At 43.6% G+C, this 19,499-nt stretch overlaps 1 protein-coding gene across 8 annotated transcripts in view; it reads left to right on the forward strand.

Moving 5' to 3' along the window:
* The window catches only part of ZMIZ1 (zinc finger MIZ-type containing 1), a 359,397-nt gene that overhangs the window by 182,455 nt on the left and 157,443 nt on the right, over positions 1-19,499 (forward strand). For all 8 annotated transcript variants that reach the window (XM_080400881.1, XM_080400877.1, XM_080400885.1 and 5 more), the window contains one exon: positions 16,744-16,853. In XM_080400881.1, coding sequence (XP_080257007.1) covers positions 16,794-16,853 — 60 coding nt within the window. In that variant the 5' untranslated portion in view covers positions 16,744-16,793. The remainder of the gene's footprint in view (positions 1-16,743; positions 16,854-19,499) is intronic.

The raw sequence follows: 19,499 nt of genomic DNA on the forward strand, positions 1-19,499 counted from the left end.
GTGAAACCATGAGATGATTTTACATTAAAAATGGAGAGTCATTAACATGTGGTAGAGGAACAATCACAGCTCCATAATTACGATTGGGTTGTAATAGCTGGGGAAAATGCAGATGATTTAAAATAGAAAAACATTAATTTCTCGTCTAGCAAATGCCCTCCTTTCTATTTTAAATATTTCAGTGGTTATTCAGAAAAGCTTTTATTCAAACCCAAATAAAAATAGTAATAATTAAAAAAATCATTGTTGTCCAAACGTAGAGGTGCTTGTGATGGATGCTGTGATAAACTGTGTAACTGTAGAGGGATTGACAGCTATGTTTTTAATATACCATTTTTCTTTCACTTGTAATGTGTATATATATGTTGGGGTCAGATGAAAAAAATCAGAGAAAATATTTCTTTAAGCCTCTGTTAGAATGAGTTCCTGTCTAAAATGAAGATAAGGAAGGGAGTTTTGCTGCAGTTTTCTTCCATCTACATGGATTTTTTTGTGCCGAGGTTATAATGTATGTTAACATTATGCTGACATGGACAGCTCTAGCCAATAGGTTAAAATTGTTAGGTAGTTTGTCTTTTTGACAGATCTTGTCTCCATGTCTAGCAATTTATATGACCTTCCAACTCTGATATTTTCCTTGCCAGTGTGTGCCCTAAATGGTTCCCTCCTCGTACCAGCCCCACTTCATTCTTAGAGACTGACAAGGCAGCCCATGGTTTGCTGAACCTGCGAGCAGGCCCGCTGGGTCATCGTCGCCATTAACTGCTGCTTTATTCTCTCGGCTGTTAAATTGCTTGTTCAATTCTTGAATATGCTTTGTTAAATCAGCTTAAAACATTCATTTAAAAATTCAGTCTCTTGCATGGCAATATGATACAAAATACACCCTTTTTCCCGTTATTTTCCCTTTATAATTTAGTCCACAGGATGGCTCATAAAAACTGAGGCCAAAGCTAGGCACATTCTGCATGATAGATGAATTAAATTGCAGAATAGAATCCCTGTTTCTGGAACAAATCTGCTTAATATCACTTGTGCAAACTTTTCTCCTGTGTTCCCTGATGCTTAGGATTTGTTGTTCAGTCTTGCAAGAAAGTGTTTACATATGTTTGTATATATACATTGTTTTCTTCCCTAGCATTTCATCCTGTTACATTTGCGCATGTGTGCTTATGTATGTGTTTGCATGTTAGTTTAATCAAAGCCTTATAAATAGCAGCTCAGTTGGCTTTCACAAGGAAAGAAGCTCACTAAAAAAAAAAAAGTTATGCTGGTGAATTGTTTTTCACAGGCCAGGCAGAAAGTTCTTGGGAACTTTGCTTCTTAGACCCATCAGGGGTTGTCTCCCCATAGCTGTATAATAGCACTGTAGTTGCTATGAAGTCTGTTAGTAATTCTCAACTCTGAAAGAGGTGTGATGGTATTCAAAGCACTTGCATTATGGTACTGAGGTTTAAAGAAACTTGAGTTGTAGGTAATGTAAACCAATCCTTTCAAGAGTTTTGAACAAGTCTCTAAACAAGGGGGAGAGCAAAGATGATAATTGATATACTGAGTCTGAATGGGTGGCAGCAGTAGACTGACCTATGTCCTGAGCAGTACTTGACTTGAAAATGAATGAGTGATCCTAGGAAACTGCTATCTAAACTGGCTTTAAACCATTTTGGAAAACGAATCTCTATTCCTGACATCAGCTAGAAATAGAATAGGACAACCTACAGGATTTTTTAACATGTTCTTCGTCTTACAATAGATGAGGAAGGACAGTTTTGGGTGTCAGGACCCTGTCTGGTGCTTAGGTCAAGGGTTCAAAATTGCCTGTTTTGTCACCTAGAAAACGTGCCACTGGGCTCCTGCAGTTTATCTCCACTGTAGAAAAGACCAGGCCATCAAAAGTGTGGTAAAGAGTTTGGCTCCCTAGACTGAAGTCAACCTTTGAGTGAAACACCTTCCCACTTCCATTTTTGAGGAGTATTTAATTTTGTTGCTCAGCAGTGAAAATAAGTCACGACATTGCTCTGTGATGTCATATGCATCCCCTTAAATTTTTTCAGGCTTATTGAAGGCAGTAAAAAATAAATTTACGTGCAAACAGGCTCCTTTCTCCTGGAAAGCAAAATGGGAAGAAGGTTGAAAATAGTCAGGTTGTTCAACGGATTTACGACACTTGCAGGTGGTAGCAGGTTATCATTCTGTGGAGCCAGGATCCCCAGGCTTTTGACTGTTATCTATAGCAGCATGGGATATTTTCAGGGACTGAATCAATCTTGCGAGGAGCTAATGCGTAGTATTTTTTATGGTTACAGAACTGGCTCTTTAGGGTTTCCATTTATTTGTTTCTTTGTTTACTGTTAATGAGCTTAAGATTGAATTAGGGTAGGTGATTAATGAACACTGATCTTTTTCTAAAAATCTTACAAAGATCTTTATAATGCTTTAATGACTGCAAAGTGATTGATTTTGCTTAACTTACACTCCACAAACTTTGTGGCAGGGTCTTTTTTTTATTATTATTTTATTTTTTTATTTTCCCCGTTGCTTGCTGATACAAATTATTTTCAATCCACATCTTTCTGTGCCTTTCTGGACAGACCCAGGTCCCCAGTTCTTCAGGTAAGGGTTCTGCCTACACATAATGTAGCTTACTCCTTGCTTGCGCATACAGCTTCCTTTCTGAACAAAACCTTCTGGAGTCAAGAAAAGGTTCATGCCCTGATTTTGTCCTGCCGTACAGATAATCATAATACCTAGTATTACAGTAACACCTCTGTATTTGCACTGGTAAGAAAAAGAGAAGGTTGTCAAATAATTCTCATTCCTCTAAAGAAGAGAAGTAGCAGTTGAAAAGAACTGAAAAGTCTTGCATCCTCTTATGGTATTCTATAGAAGTAGGAGGGGATTATGTTTTGTTATGTCTTGTTTTATAGATACCCCATTTGCCTGTACATCTCCACTATTTGTGCCAACCTGTAAAAAGGTTGGTGAGTCTTGTTGTCTTAGACTTTTCTTCTAAAATCATTCTTCTTTGCCTGCAGCTAACTTAAGGGCCTGTTTAATTGTTGCTGCTTTGGTGTTTCGCAATAGCCGAGAAGTTATCTGTTGGTAGAAGACATTTACGTAGGTGTTTGCCTGCTTCACATGCTTTACTGTTGGAAAGGTAAAATTATAAGCTGAGAAGTGTAGAGATAGAAGATAGAGCACTGCATTATTTAGAGGTTTACTGTCTGGCTTTTCGGATACCAGTATCACCTTAGGAGGAAGAACTACAATGCCTATCTCTTAACCAGCTGGTAGACAGACAGCATAGAAAGGTAAGAGAATAGAAAATTCCTTATGCCGGACTGCTGAGTGTCTGAATGTGTTACAAAGGACAGTGGAGCCAGGTTCAGGTTTTGGCCTATGGAAAAAGTAGGAAAGGATGTCTCAACGAAGTCCTTAATTTGAAGTACTGTGAGTTAGTGAGATGCTTTTTTGGTTGAGAAGGAAGAACTGTTGCTTGCTACATAGCTCCTTCTTCGTGGCTTCATTTATGTCAAGAGAAACAAAATCAGAGAAAAATAGCAACCCTCACATCTGATACTAACTGTCTGAATTGGTTCCCTTGTCCCAGGTGGGACAGGAGCAAAGGGGCTGCTCCCGCAGCATCGCCTGTCCAGTGCCAGCCTGCCCTCTCTTTTTGTATCCCTGCTTGGATCAGCCATGCAATAGCAGGAACCTTTTTAATCCTGTAATGTGGCATAGTGGGCAGCTAGGCTGTTTAAAAAATGAACCATCTTTCAAAAGATATCCCTCCAAATTTCAGATATACTGAACCCCAGTTACTCTAGGAGCAAAAGGGTGCCAAAATGCAGCCTCTCAAGGATGACAAAGATCAAGAGCAAAGGATGAGGAGTTGGATAGAAGCAGTTTTGTTCTCCGCAAGGTTTGACATTGTCACAACGATAGGTCTCTCCTTGAGTTCATCAGAACCTTTTCAAAGGGGATTCTTGTTTCCTTTTCGGGGGAGCTGTGCATTGTTTCAAGTAAGACTTTACACCTACTCCTGCCTGCTGAAGGCTTTGCTGCTCGGCTGCTCTGCCAGCTTTGTAAGCGTGTCACCAGCACGTCACGTTTGATCAGAACGAAAGTTGCTCTGGAGTACATCTAATCAGGCAGGGCTTCATAAAAACTTGAAGGCTATAAAGCTGACCTCTGGAGTCTGTAGTGTCGCTGTTGAGAACAAAGAAGGAAAGTGTGTAGCTTTCTGAGGTCTGTTACACTGTGTCGTAGTAGCCATTTAAACAAAAAATAAGACAGGAAGGATAGGAGTAGAAGAAAAGAAAATGCCATCTGGAGTTAAACTGCTTTTATCCAGATGTCATCTGGATGTACGGTGTAGGTTTATCAGGTTAATTTAATTCTGTATTTGGAAGCCTGGCTGAATGTTGGAAATTTTGTCTTGAAATTGCAGGAAGGGTAATATTAGATGTTTCATCTGTAACTTATAGTAGTACGTACATTAAAGATTTTATTATATCACTTTTCATTGTTTATATTAAACTAGCATGTGGTAGCCCCAGTCTGAATTGTGATTTGTGTTTGGCACTTTATGTGTATTTGGTGGAGATAGCATCTACCCTGAGGAGCTCCCTAGGTAATTGGAAAGCCAAAGGAGCCGAGGAAGTGAAGTGTTTGGTGGTGGTTAGTCAGGAGAAGAGCTCAGGTCTCTGTTCACAGGGCTGACTTTGCCCTGCAGTTATGGGAAAAAGCTTCTGGGCAGATACTTTGTAATGATGACGGTGGTATGAAAAACATAAGACAGTCTAGGTGTCTTAATTTATGGACTGCACTTAAATAATTCATTAGCAATAGTTTTTCTTTTTACATCGTCTGTAATACAAATGGGAAGTCTGCCTGCTCCAGTTTGTGAGACTGATGTCACTCATAAGTTGTCAGGCTTGCTCCTGGCCCGTTCCAGTTGAAAAAGCAGTGGTGATGATGGGAGCCCTCCTCCTCTTAACAGGGGATACCACATTGATTTCTAGTCTTTTCCATTGCTAGTCTTTCCATTTGTTCAGGTTCCATTTAGCATTTGTTTAGTTGCTGCTTTTGAATACTTGAGAGGATTTTAAAACACCTGCCTGGTATCTGTGTTGTCTGCCAAATGCCATTTCAGCTTTGTTCGTGCTATCACCCGAGGGTGAGAGACCTAGTGGAGGTACAGCTAACAGAGATCTGGGCACTCAGAGGAAACGCTGCTGAAATCTGTTCCCGATTATCTGTCGTGGATTAACCCCAGCTGGCAACTAAGTACCACAGAGCCGCTCGCTCACTGCCACCACCCTCCCCAGTGGAAGGGATGGAGAATCAGGAAAAAGGTAAAACTTGTGGGTTGAGATAAGAACAATTTGATAATTGAAATAAAATATTTTAACAATAATAACAACAACAATTATAATGCAAAGGAGAGAGAAGGAGAAAAGAATAAAATCTGAAAGGAAAAAAAAAACCAAAACAAGTGATGCACAATACGGTCGCTTAGCACCTGCTTGACCGATGCCCAGCCAGGCCCCCAGCAGCAATCAGCAGCCCCTGGCCAACTCCCTCCCAGTTTATATACTGAGCTTGATGTTCTGTGGTGTGGAATATCCCTTTGGCTAGTTTGGGTCAGCTGTCCTGGCTGTGTCCCCTCCCAGTTTCTTGTGCCACTCCAGCCTTCTCAGTGGCAGGGCCTGAGAAACTGAGACTAAGTCCTTGACTTAGTATGAACATAACTTAGCGACAACTAAAAACATCGGTGTGTTATCAACATTGTTCTCATGCTAAATCCAAACCACAGCATTGTACCAGCTACTGAGAAAGAAAATTAACTCTATCCCGGCTGAAACCAGGACATGATCCCAAGAGGTTTGTGAACTGAGCAAGTGACAGATCTTTAACCGTGTAATTCATCAAACCTTTGAAAACTGAAATGTCTGTTTAGATTCTTGGTAAAATGAAACATTTCATGGTAAGTTTAAAATTCTCTTTATTTGCCTGTAAAGTAGGTCGGGGACACTGGCAATCCTCAAAGACCAGTTTCTAGATATGAAGGTCCTCTCAAGTGATAAGATAGTGAGAAAACAGAATGTGGCAGTGCAGATGATCACAGGTGTTTGAGTTAAAATCTTTCTTGAAGGCAGCAGACTTTGATGTGTAAGGCTCCTGCAGTGTTTTGTGATCTAGGTGTCTAGAAGGATTTCTACCTCACTCGAGTTATGGGCACTTAGAAAACAGGAAAAGCAATGACTACATTATGGATAGTCAAACAGCAGGGATGTGTGCAGCTCTGCTTTGTTGGAATGAAGGTGCTGCAGTTGGAACTAGTATTTAAATTACATTGTTTTCAAAAACAACTATAGGATATCAAAAATATATCTGGGCTTCTTCATAAAGTTTCAGTAGCAATGGATCTGTTACTTCAGGTGCTTGAATATTAGCTGTTGAGACTAACATAAATAGCAGGTACATTTCAAGTCTCCATGTAGATTGTGTTCACACAGTGCTTCACTGTGTATGTACAAAGAAGTTTTCCTTGAGGGATACACAGTCATTTGTTTTGCTTGTCCACTCCTGAATCATTTTACCCAGACTGTCAGCAAGGGTTTTTATAATTTAGGATTTGGTGGTGACTTGAAATATTGGACCTTTGACTGCAGGAAAATTCAGTAAAACCAAATACCTTGTTTTCTAATGTGTGCTCCACGGGTCCAGAAGGATTATATGGCTGGATCTCCAATCAGCTGCTTTAAATGAAGATGATAAAATAGACTATAGAGCTCACCAAAATTGTAGTTTTGTTGTGTCTAGATGTGCAATATCTTCAGTTTAAATTATTTTAAAGGAATGGCCACCCCAGCACTAAATTCTCATAATTCAGAGTAAGTGGAGACTTTGAGAGAAGGCATGTTTGAGCAGCCACTGAAAGCAGTGCAGAAAATATAATTTGGCTACCAATGACTTTCCTGTTTCTGTGGCTACAAAAATTGACAGCCATATAATTTCTACCTTAATTCTTCAGCTATATTGAGCCTTTACAGGTTTTGCTGGTCCTATTGGAATTTATCTTGCTTCCGTTCTGGGAAGCTGGGTAAATCTTTACTTAAATTTCATCAGAACAGACCAGGATAATGGCAGATGTCAAAGTTATTGGAGCTTGTGTCCCAAAGCAGCTATACAGTTGCGCTGTTCCCTGGAGACTTTGTTGACTGAGGTAATGCTGCTTTTCTTCCTCCTCTTCTTCCCTGTCCCTGAGTGATTTTCTCCAGAGGAGTGATGCATTCCCTGGTGGCTTACCAGAAATCACTGGTCTTGGCAGCAGTTTCTTAGTTCTCATAGGAATAAGGAAAAGGTGAATAAATCTTGCGTTTATAGACCACTAAGTGAAATTACTGTCTACTTTGACTATATGCCTTCTTCACAATGCTAAACTTACTGAAAACAAAGAGTCTAAATCTGTGCTTATTCCTTTATTGGGTGCAGCATAGTCTGGGGATGAGGGATTGTTTCGTTCTTTCTGTTGCCACCCAGTAATAAGGAATGTAAGTTGTGATGAAAATCGCAAGAAGAAATCAGCAGACAATTTCCTTCAAATGCTACAGTTCAAAAAGTTCAAAAGATGCCTAGTTTCATCAGATAAGTAAGAGGGCATTCAGTGTCAGAATGCAAATCTTTCTTATTTCTAATTCACAGTGGGTTTGAGACGTTTCTTGCTAGGAGCGTTTCTTTGAGCTGGCCCAAGAGGCTTTGACCTCTGTTTGTTGTATAGCAGGCTGTCTGGTTCAAGAGAGATGTTATCAGAGCACAGCAAATACAAAATAGCATTTTCACTTTTTGATAGGCTATTGTTAAATTGTTAAAAACACTTGCTGCTAGTGCCATCTCCCCTCTATCTTTCTTTTCTCCTGTTTCTAAGACCATCTTTGTACAGATGGATTGGGTTGTTACTCTCTCCTCTAGACCTTTAGAAAGTGCTTCTATTTGGTTGTCTTCTGTAGCTCGTCTTTCAGGTTTTAAGCAAATAACTTGTATCAGTATGTCCAAACCAGCTGGCTTGGTTTGGTAGTTGATAAGTCTAGCAAGAGCAGGAAAAGTTTACAGTTCGTGCACATCCTTTGTAGCAACTCTGTAGGCTCAGCCCCCAGAATGCATGTAAACCAAACGATGTTAGCAACACTTCATGTGTTATTGCAGTATCTGGTAGGCAAACACAAAGAATTTTCAACTAATACTTTACATCTTACCACAGAAGCTGTAAGAAAGAAACGAGCTGTCATGAGGTAGATAAGTGAGCATCACATGCCAGAATGTAAATCCTTTCCAGTTCTTATGTTCACCTGATTTCCTCTGCAGTCCTCCCACTGAGCCCGAAAGGTGGGAAGAGATGATAGATTCTGTCTCGGTTTAGGAATTGGCAATTTATCAGGGAGGTGGTGTGTGTTGGTTTTTTTTACAGCATTGTTGTATGAGTGATCAGGGACACTGGTTATGAAATGATCTGAGTGCAACCCTGCAAGCTTTTAGGGATGGCTCATTTGCTTGTAGCCATCCCGATGAGGATTAACATTTCTTACCTGCAAGCTACAGTACATTTAATAAACCACTGGATCAGTGGATTCTGCTGTGGAACTGTCAATGTTTGTTCTAGCAGATCTGTCTATATTGGAGTGTGCAAAGCCTCTGAGAGCACTACAGCAGGTCTGTCAGCCTTGGCTCCCCTGTAGCATGCTTCTACACGCTTTTGCCTTTAATTTTGTGTTATTACCTCTTGCTGTTTTAAACTGCAGTGTCCTTTTCCCTCCTTGCTGCCCCTAAAGATAACAAGCTGACAGAGCTGACAACACTAGGAGCTGGGTGGGATGCAGGGAAACCAACCTCATAATATAAGCATGCAGCAGGGCAATTACTAGAAACCGGGATCTGCAGATGCTGCTCTCGGTGTGAGGAAACCAGTCATTTCAGCCAGCGGGCTGGAGGTGAGGGCTGCCAGTGCAGGAGGCAGTTCACGTGTTTTATGGTTAGTGCTGGCCGGTGACCAGCTTGTCCAGGCTCGAAGGAGCGCTCTCCTTAGCTAGAGATGTGATGTTTTTACATTCCTGTGATACCGCTCTTATACAGTGGGTTCATTTTTATATTTTTATGTGTCTGCGTTAAGCATGGGTCATATCCCAGTCCTGTGTGTGTGGTTCCAGCTAGCCCTACCACCTTGGCTTTTGTAATCAGGCTGCAGATGTGCTTCATGATTGAACAACTTCTGCGCACCGCCGCTCCTTCTCCCAGAGGAGTCCAGCAGGCTTGCTTATGCAAGCTGTCATGCTGTCTTTTTTTCAAAAGCATGTGTGGGTTTGCTTTTGTGTGTATCCGGCTGGCTGTTCGTGCCTGCATATAATAGGCTCCGTATATAAAAATGTTCCCAAGCACATGGCTGCGGAAACAGCTTCCTTAAACCCAACAAAACTGCCAGCCCTTGCAGCTCAAGCCACTATAAATTACTAGATCCCGCTCCCACCTCGCTGAAGCTGTGCCTGCTGGCAGCGCACGCACACATGCACGCTCGCTTTCCCCCTCTCGCAGTCAGAGATGATAGAAAGTCTTCTGGGGATTACTGCACATTTGTAGAGCAACAATGGAAAGCAGCACAGCACAAATATCTATTCTTCCTCACCCAGCATAACAAACGCTGCTTTGTCTCACATCTGGCCCTTTTTAATAGCTCAGAGCCAACAGCAGTAGGTATTTAGCAGCTCGTGGTAAATAAAGCTTTATTAAAACAACTTCCTTTTTCAGTGTTTAATGATTAAAACGGCCTTTCACCTGACATTTTATGCTTTCAGTACTGTATCTAGCAGGGGAAATAAAAAGTTGTCATGGATAGATATTCAACTTTTCCCAGAAAATAATCTTTTAAGAGCGTCTTGGAAAACTCTCATACTGAGAAGCAGGCTTACGGACCGTGCACCCCGTGTGAGGGCAGGGGCCTGTGTGCAGGCCTAGGTGCCGAGCTGTTGCCGCCGCCTGCCCGGGCGCCTGGAGTGCGGCCTGCGGGCCCTGGTTCCGCGGCAGGAGGGCACCGGCCTCGCTTGCAAAGGAGAATTAATGCGGTGGGTGCCATAGTACTAATCGGTGTCTACGGACGGAGGCATGTTCTGATAGTTCAAGAAGCAACTTTTTGACAGATGTCAGATGTTAAGGAAAACACCAAGTGGAGTTGGGTGGGTTGTGTCCCTGGACTGCCCACGTTCTCTGCCAGGGCCGGGCGCTGAGGGAACTGGTGTGCCTGGCGTTTGCCCCGGGAGGCGGCAGGGGCCCGGGCGCTGCGAGGCCGTTCCTGACCCGTCCCCCCAGGGACCCGTGCGCCAGCGGCAGGCGAGGGCCCGGCGGCGGGCAGCGCCCCGGGGCACGGCGGCCCGCGCTCCCTCAGGGCGGTGGGCGGCGGCGTGGCCCTGCGGCGCCCTCTGCCGGCGCGGCGCAGAGCGGGCGACGCGGCCCCGTTTCCCCGCCCGGCACCGGCCCGCAGCTCCCGGCCCCGGCCCGCGGCCCCGCTGGGTGCTCCCGCCCGGCTGCGGCGGCTCTGCGCCCCCCCCGCCGCCTCGGCGCCGCCCCGCGCTCTGCCGGGGCCGTTAGTCAGCGCAGGCCTCTCCTGCCCGCGCTCTGGCTTGGCCTATTGCTTGGTCAAAGTCACTCTTAGGTACAAACTGCCTGCCCTCGCATGTGGCCCTCCGTGTGCCGGAGACATCCAGGACATTATTAGTTTCAGCTGATGGCACAGACAGTAGTAACTCATGTTCTGTGAAACGGTGCTAATCAGCTGGTGTGCTGTGGCGGGGTGCGCCTGGGAGGGGAAGATGGGGGTTTGAAAACTGCTATGTTGTGTTCCTGCTGGAGGAACAGTTCTCTTCTTTTCATCCTCTCATCCCCTCGGTAATGTTAAAGAAAAAATTTCTTGACTGATGAGGGGTTTCCGTGTGTCTTCTCCTGTCCCTCCGCGGAGCGATTGGAAGCAGCCCCGAGTCAGCCGTGGCTGCAGCAGACACCGCTCCCGGGCCCTCCGACACCTCCGGCAGCCGCCCCCGGCCTCGCCCAGCGCTTGCGGGGCCTGCTGTTCCTTTTCTGCTCCCAAAAGGGCTTGCTGGCAGAAAGATTGCTCTCTAAAAACTTGATTTTTCAAGAGATGGCAGTCTTTTGCTGCGGGGAGGGGCGGGTGGCGGTGCTTTGGCCTGGTGGGCTGTAGGGCCGGGTGGCAGGTGAGGCCTTCCCAGGGAGCGCCGCTCGCTCCTGCTTCTGCCCGCAGCGAGGGAGGAACGCGTGCGAGGGGGAGGCAGAGCAGCAAGCGCCGCGTCGAGGGTCTCTCAACCTGCGGAGAAGGTCGGGCCTGTTCCAGCTGGTGACTCGGGTCTCCCCTGGCGGTGGCCGGCAGGTTTCCGTATCGGTTGGTCCTGGCTTGGCAGGGCTCCTGCTGCGGCCACCAGCCCTGGCTGTGGCGAGAGCCCGTCCCAGAGCAGAACCAAAACCACTCTTGCTTTCACGCTGCTGCGTGTTTGTAGATATGTCAGTGTTTTGAAGCCGTGCTGAAATGTTTGATATTTTTTAAAAAAATTCTTTAAGATGCTGTTTAGGTTGCCTCAGGAACTGGTAGGGACCATGTTTTACTAAATTGCTCTTCATAAATGTGTTACTGGAAGTCCAGTTTCTGATACAATAATTGCAAACTCCTCACTTGAGCTTTCAACCAACACAGAGTATAGCAGAAGCTTGTGAAATTCTCTCTCTTACGGCATGTACATAATTTCATTCCTTTTTCAGTATTTAAGAGGGTTTTGTATCAATGGTTTAAGAAAAAAGATTCAGTACATTTAGAGTTAAAAAAAGTCTTAACAGGTCGATGCATCTGTTCCTTTAAAAACACATTCTCCATTTTTGAGACATCATAAATATGTAAATGAGGGCTCTTTAATTACTGCCTAGGGCTATAAACTCGCAATGCTAGAGGGGAGGAAAGAAGGAAGGCAAATTCACGTAAATTTTTTTTTGAGAGAGAGAGAGAAAGAGAGACATTGGGTCTTTACCTCCGAAAAGACAGCAGAAGAATGGGGCTTTTTATTGCTGACTTACCGGAAGGTGCTGGGAACACTTCTTCTTTACTTTTCTTTTTTTGGTGGGGGTTTTTTTGTTTCTGTTTATCCTTTTGGATGGAGTTAGCATATAAAGCACTAGCGTATGACCTTTCTAGCTAATGCTTGTGTACCAAACAGAGGGGGTTTGTTATGAAGCACTGGGTAAAATTCCCTTCTCTATCCCACTCTGCCAGTATCCTTAATCTTGAGCAGCAACATCCCTGCTGTCTTTTGAGCTGCTCAAAGTGCCTGAATCTTAGTGTGGTTTCCAATGCAGGTACACCAGAGGCTGGCGAGAGACCCTGCAAAGTCATTTTCGCTTGTGACCAGATAAGCGCTCGGCACTTAACCGAATAGAAGTCTGCTCTTACTTGGCCTGCTGGCCTTTCTGTATCTTAAGCACCATTATGTTTGACTAAGGTGATCTTGCTGCTACTTTTAAAACAGTGTGAGATGGACAGAAAGGGTGTTTTTTTAATTTTAATTTCAGGATATGGATGTGCATGTGGGGAACCAGACCAGTGTACAGCAGTACCTGTGTAGTACGTATAGTTACTGGAAACTTAATTCTGTTGGTATTTTTTCGAGGCAAAACAGTCTGGTGTCAGAACGCTTATTCTGCCTTGGTAAAACTTCAGATCCATACGATAATTTTCAGTTTCCACGTTTAATCTTTTAATTCTTGCTGAGGCCTATGAAAGAATAATTTCCAGATAATAATGGTTTCCCACTAATGAGCTGCACATTTTTTATAGCAGAATTGACTTAGAGGCAGTATGCTTACTGAAAAAAAGTATTCTACTTGATGCTCTTATGGTGTATATGAACGGAAGTTTAAAATGAGTCTTGGAGGGGTGAGGCAGGATATTTCAATTACGAAGCGTTGTGTGCAGTGAGGCTTCATATGTACAATTTTGGCTGTTTGATTCTTGCAACAAATGTTTACTGCTGGGGGAGTTAGTGGACTGAGGGGCTTCTCTTGACCGGAAAAGAATAAATGAGCTTGGGCTGGTGGAAGTAGCAAACCAGCAGCAGTAAAGGGCTGTTGGGTGCCTGTCCATGCAGTGAGGGGGGAGAGGTGGAGGGAGCCTGCCAGGGCAAAGACTGTTCTAGCCAGAGAGCAGCAGTGACGTGAGAACAAGTGGAGTTGAGGATGGAAGTGAAAATACTTCTGGCTGCTAGGGGAAGGGTGAGAGTCAGAGGGCACTTTTCAGTGGGAGCCATTGGGTGTTAAAAGCACAACTACTTTTGAGACTGAATTTGATCAGTTTATGACAGAAATTGTATGGCATGTCTGTGTACCAGAGCAGGGGACTGTGTACCCAGCCCTGCCTCCATGAGCCCTGTCAGGCTTCTGCTCAGCTGTGCAAGTTAGCTCTGCGCATTCTGCTCTCTGCTTTTCCAAACAGGCTTTGAGAAGTTATGCCATGTGGGGGAAATAACATTTTGGACAAGTACAATAGTAAGCTGTGGTTCAGGTAGCTGATAGCAACCTTAGATTTTGTTTATGATTAACTGGAAGGCAAAGAATTCGGGTGGAATTATGTGTACAGTTCATAAATTAACATGCAGCATAGTTTGTCGGCACAAGTAACAGTACATGAATGCAAGTCATTGTCTCCATAAAATGTCTCTGCAGTCTCCCAGCCCTTAAGTATATTGCCAGTAATGCCAGAGGCAGCTCCTGATGCCATGAGCCTGAGTGCTGGTATATCTGGCTTTACTCGAGAATAGTTTTCTGGCAGTATACAGTATGTCTATGTGTCTTTCGCTTGGGGTAGATACTCTTTTTCAGCTCTGCTCCCAGTTTCTCTCTGTGGCTGTACATCACTGAGGAGGTTAGATAGATAATGCCAAAACAGATAAAAATTGTGTTTAAAAGTCAACCAGAAATACAATATATTTTACTTACTGGTTCATTAAGCAAAAATGTCCTGACTTCTTTTAAAATAATAAAAAAAAAATCAGTTTGCATTTTTCCAAAATTTTCAACAAAAATCTGTGTGCATATATGTTTGTATTTCTTTTCAGCATGCTTTTCTCCATCTGTCCTGATGTTCAATTAAAATGCAGATAATGTGTCCCAGCTTGTAAGATGGATCACTGCTGAAGTGGTGTCATGTCTGGGCTAGCTTATCTCTTGATAAATACCTCTGCTGCCCACTGAGAGATTAAACTTCATGACCACTGAGGTCTGTTTGGGGGTCTTACAGGCAGATGAGGCTGTGTTACTCACTTTTAAAAAAATACATCAATTTACATTTGCTAAAGGACCTTTGGATGGCATTTGCTGTTGAGAAGGTGGCAGTAGCATAGTCAAACAATAATACTTGTATGTGAAACTGGCTTTTCCATTTCCTAAGTATTATAATTTATCGACAGGAGTGCTTTAGTGAACCCTCTTGTGTCTAGAGGGTGGAGATGAGCAGCTTGAGCTGCTGTTATAAGACCTCATTTAGCTGTCTAGCAGAAAAGATTTCTTTCCCTGAGTCTAATCCAGCAGGAGCCATGGAAGAACATTATCAGCTAGGTACAGAAATCTCAGACGGCTTGTGTGTGTGGGATGCACGCGGATGCTGTGGTCTGGAGTCTGTCTCGCCATGACAGCCATGCCGTCAGTGCTCCTACTACGGGGAACACTCTTCTGCTGGGGGTTTAATAGCCAGTGCTGGACCTGTAGAATATATAGCCAGTGCTATAACCGAAGAGATGCTGAGCCATGTGTAGTAGGTGTGGTGAGCGGCCAGCTTCTCTAACTGAACAATTACCTGAAAATTTTCCTGTATTTTATGTGTATGTAGGAAGGGGGAAAGATTTTTGTCATGGACAACTCTCTGAATAACAAACTGCTCAGTGCCACCAAAGAGGTTCCTGGAGGAGAGGTTTCTGTGTGAGTCCAGGGCCTTCCTTTTGCTAGTATAAAGTTTTACATAAATACAGCGTTTGGGTATATTTTTGAATCTGTGCCCGCTCCCTGTTTTGTCACTGTGAGGATACAACTTCTTTGACTGTACTTCTCTGTCACAGTAAAAGGATATGGGAATTTACAGGCAAAGACTGTTTTCATGTTCCAGTGCGCAGTATCTATGGTTTCATTTCCGTTTTAGATGCCATGAAAGTGACTGAAACAGCAGAGTGTACCTATGTGTGTGTGAAACTTCTCTGTTCCCCTGAGAAGCAAATTCTGGAAAAAAGCACTTAAAACTACTCAGCTCATTAAGTACAGGCTGGAGGCTCATGCAGTTCTATTTAAAACATAAAGCAGAAGTCATGGTGCAAACCATTTGGTAACATGAACTGTGGACTGAAACGGTTGATTAGCTGTTGGCTTCTGTCGTTGTGGTTTGCTGTTCTGCCGCTATAGGAAGACTGTAAGGCGAGGCCAGAGAGGGGCAATGGGTGGAAGGGGCCTGGTGACGTGCAAACCATGCCCACGCCAGGAGGCTTACTTATGCTTACTATTGCTGTTAGTGCCTTGTTATTGGTCCACGTTTGAGTGGCATTTTGGCCGTTCCTGCCTTTCAGCTCAGCAGAGCTGCTTGTGCTGTGGCTAACCCCTTACCCCAAGCTGAACACAGGGATAAGAGAGAGGTAAATGGTGAATTCAGCGTGGTGTGCACGTGCTGATTTAGCACCTACCGTTCCCCCCTCTTGCAGGTGGTGTTCGTGATTCCAGACACATAGCGTCTTCTTGACAAAGAGCCACTTACATGTGATCATGGAGCATGATGTAAAGCATGGCTCTGAAAGAGTTGGCAAATATGGGGAGCAGGGCTCATCTTGATGGCACCAGTGTGTACGAAGCCATATCCACAAACATAACTCAGCATGACAAACGTCAGTGGTGGGCTTAGGGGACTGCAGGTTTGCTCTTTAGATCATCCTAACTTGTTGCCAGTTTTCATGTGGTGATTTTATACACCTGAATTAAAACTCCTAATACCGCTCTGAGCCTTCATTTCCATTTTCTAGAGTTTTATAAATGCACGGGAAAGTTTTAAATTGCCTTAAGTTACACAGTTTGTTAGAGATGGGCCTAAAGAGCACAGGACGTGTTTTTCCAGGACTAACAAGTCCAGCTATGGATACCTTAAAGAGCCTAATTATTCTAGACAGCAGGAACTGCTCAGTCCTTTGGTCTGAACATCAGGCCTCTTCCCTATATGCTAGGTTGTGTCTCTGGAATCATTAGTTATTCTGAAAATTTTGGTTAAGTTGTGAATCCCGCTCCTTCATTCACCATCATCTCAGCTGTTTCAAGGGCTGGTTAAATAGATCTGCTAGTTGGAGGAGAGCCCAAAGTACACCTGTTGCTTTTACTTTCAATACAGAAATCCAGAGTCTTCATAACAGACATTTGGTGTTATTTTTGGCCATGTAATATTCTGCCATATCTGATTCATTTAATATTTATAGGAGGTATTTTCTCTTGATGGAAGAATCCCCATGCCCTTGTCCTTGCAAAAGCCAGACCGTCATTGTTACTGAGATTGTTAGTATTTTATCTCACAGTGTGCTCAGGGGTTTCTTGCAAGTGGCTCTGCTTGGTTGTTTAGGTGGTAGAAGTTCTGGGCTGTGCTCAGTGATCTTTACTGTCCTTTTTTTCTTGCAGATCGAGGAATTTTAATGGCTTTCAGGTAGAAGAAAGTGGAGACAATCAAAATGAATTCTATGGACAGGCACATACAGCAGACCAATGACCGGCTGCAGTGCATAAAACAGGTAAGCTGAAGGTGGAGATCATTGCTGCTAGCTGAGCATTGTGCGTTGTGGCAGGGCGTATTGTGTGTCATGTTGCCTGTACTTAATTAATATCCTTGCCTTTTGGAGGGGAGGAGAATGGTAGGAATGAGACTTTGTAATCTCATTGAAGAGGAGACTATCTGCTGCAAAAGCTAATGTATAAACCTCAAAAGCCTTTCACCTTTCTAAGAAATCTGCAGCCTGGAGAGTCAGCAAATCCGTCTCAGCAGAGCGGTGCTAGTCCTACCAGCTCTGCCCTGAGGGTGTCACAGTGGGCAGCTGTACTTGTGCCCTGAGCGCAGTAATCCAAAATTTCGATGGGCCAGTTTTGATTGTAATCTGGTATCTGACCAGAGACTTGCACTGTCTGGAGACTCAAATTTGGACAGTTGACATACCTCCAAGCGCTCGGGTTAATCAGTTTGCGCAGGGATGTAACAACTTGTGTTTGCAAGGTAAAATTTTTAGAAGCATCTGTTTGTGAAGATGAAGGACCCTTAAATTCCCTGAAAGGCAGTGGGATCTAAGTCTCATTTACAGATTTCCCCACTCTAACAGTGCTTGCAAGTGCTTTTATAACCAAGTGAAACAACAGAGGCAAGGATGGAGTGAGCAGATGCCATCTTTCCCTGCATTGCCCTTCTCAGTGAGCTTCGCTCTCTGGCGTTGCAGGCAACATGTATCCTGCCCTCACATACGTTCTTCTCTGCATGCAAGAATCCTTACAGAAAATGCATAGCAGTGGTCCTTTGTGTACAGGAGGTGAGTGAGAGAACGGTTTCTCATGTTGGTTTCCTGTTTTTATCTCTAAACCAATGCATGCATGCAGCAAACAGGTGCACAAGTGCGAGCTGCATGCGGGTATTTTGAAGGTTGGTTATCCCAGCTGGATCCATGAGATAAGTTCATCTCTTCAGAACTGGTTGAAATTTTCTGAATTACACTGGAAGACCAGAAAGACATTATTGCATGAAATAATGTTCCCAAATCACTTTTCTTGTTGTCTCAGTGGTTTTCTCTGTCAGTTCAGGCCATAGCATGTTTAGAGGCCAGACTCCTGCTGTTTCAATTTTGTGTTTGTATCAACTAAGTTAAAAATCTACCTTTTGCTGTGGGACATGTGCATATTGCTCCTTGAGGGAGTGCAGCATTTCTCTGGTTGTAGATTTCTTCATGTTGTATACACAAACACCCTGAATCAAAGGAACTGATAAAAAAAAAGTAACCATGGGGGTGGTACTGGATTTGTCTATGGCTTTAAACTTACTTTACTTTCTTTTATTACAACTTCCTCGAGGCAGGCAGTGGAGGGGGAGGTGCTGATCTCCTCTCTCTGGTGACCAGTGAATTGATTGAACCTTAGGAACAGATACTTCTCTGAGAAGAAGGTGGTTGGTCATCAGAACAGGGTTCCCAGGGAAGTGGTCACAGCACCAAACCTGTCAGAGTTCAAGGAGCATCTGGATGATGCTTTTAGTCATATGATTTAGTTTTAGAGAGTTCTGTGAGGAGCAGCAAGTTGGACTTGATGCTCTTTATGGGTCCCTTCCAACCTGAGATATCCTACAATCCTATGATTATCTGTTTCCATTATCTTAGTTTCAGCAGTCACCATCATTATGTTTTGTCATGTTTGCTTCATTACTGGAAGTTCTATATTCTAGAATGTGTTGTAATGCAAAGAGCAGAAAATGTGTGTTCATTTGCAAGACTGGCCATGCAGATGCTTTGGGGGATATGAAAAAAGAGTTTATACCTAAACCAGCTGATTTTCCTCTCCATTTGCCAGGGAGGATTTCAGAATAAATCAAAGCAAGCTAGTTCATAGGTCAAGGAGCAGAAATAGGAATCTGTCCCTGCAGAATTGCTGGTCATAATCCACCCTCAGTCTGTGGTGGCTCACTCTCTCATTCATTGCTCTGTGGTGAAAGTTAATGCATCTCATGGCCTTTTAGAGGCCTGAGGGAAGTAGGAATTTGGGGATTTCATCCCAGTTTCTTGTGAACAACTATCTGGTTCAGAAAAAACATGCCCTTGACTGGCACAAATTGGTATCCTTTTTGGCCATCCTAGCCCACAGGATGAAGAATGAAGTGACTTGCAGAACAGTTTAACCTTCCAGCTGTAAGAACAGACCTTTAGATCAAGTGGAGACAAATGGGAGGCTGCTGCTCCGTTACTTTTTCTAGAGCTGTCAGTTTGTGTACATAGAAAATCTATATTATTTTAATCAGATAAAAGAATATCAAATTACACTTCTTACAGTATTAAAGATAGATTTTTGTCTACGTAATGGGTGCTCTGTCAGTTAAACCACTGACTTCGTTTATACATAATGCTAGTTTACATATGCAGCTAGGATATTTCTTCAGCAGTGAAGGCCTAGGGGAAGGGAGGAAGGTCAGACTTCCCAGCATTTGTGGGCAGTTCTCAGTTTTGTTTTATCTTGTCTAGAAGAAAGCTCGGGGTTTTCTGGTGGGCACAGGCTTTCTTGTATAGCTGCTTTGTTCTGTCAGACAGCAAAAGGTACCTGATGAGGAGGCATCCTGCTCGGGTATGCTTGTGAATTCATGGTGCCCAAATAAGAAAATAGGCATGCTTTTGTTTTCAACTCATGAAGAAGTG

The sequence above is a fragment of the Falco punctatus genome (genome assembly GCF_963210335.1).
Source record: "Falco punctatus genome assembly, chromosome: 9".
In the NCBI taxonomy this organism is placed as follows: domain Eukaryota; kingdom Metazoa; phylum Chordata; class Aves; order Falconiformes; family Falconidae; genus Falco; species Falco punctatus.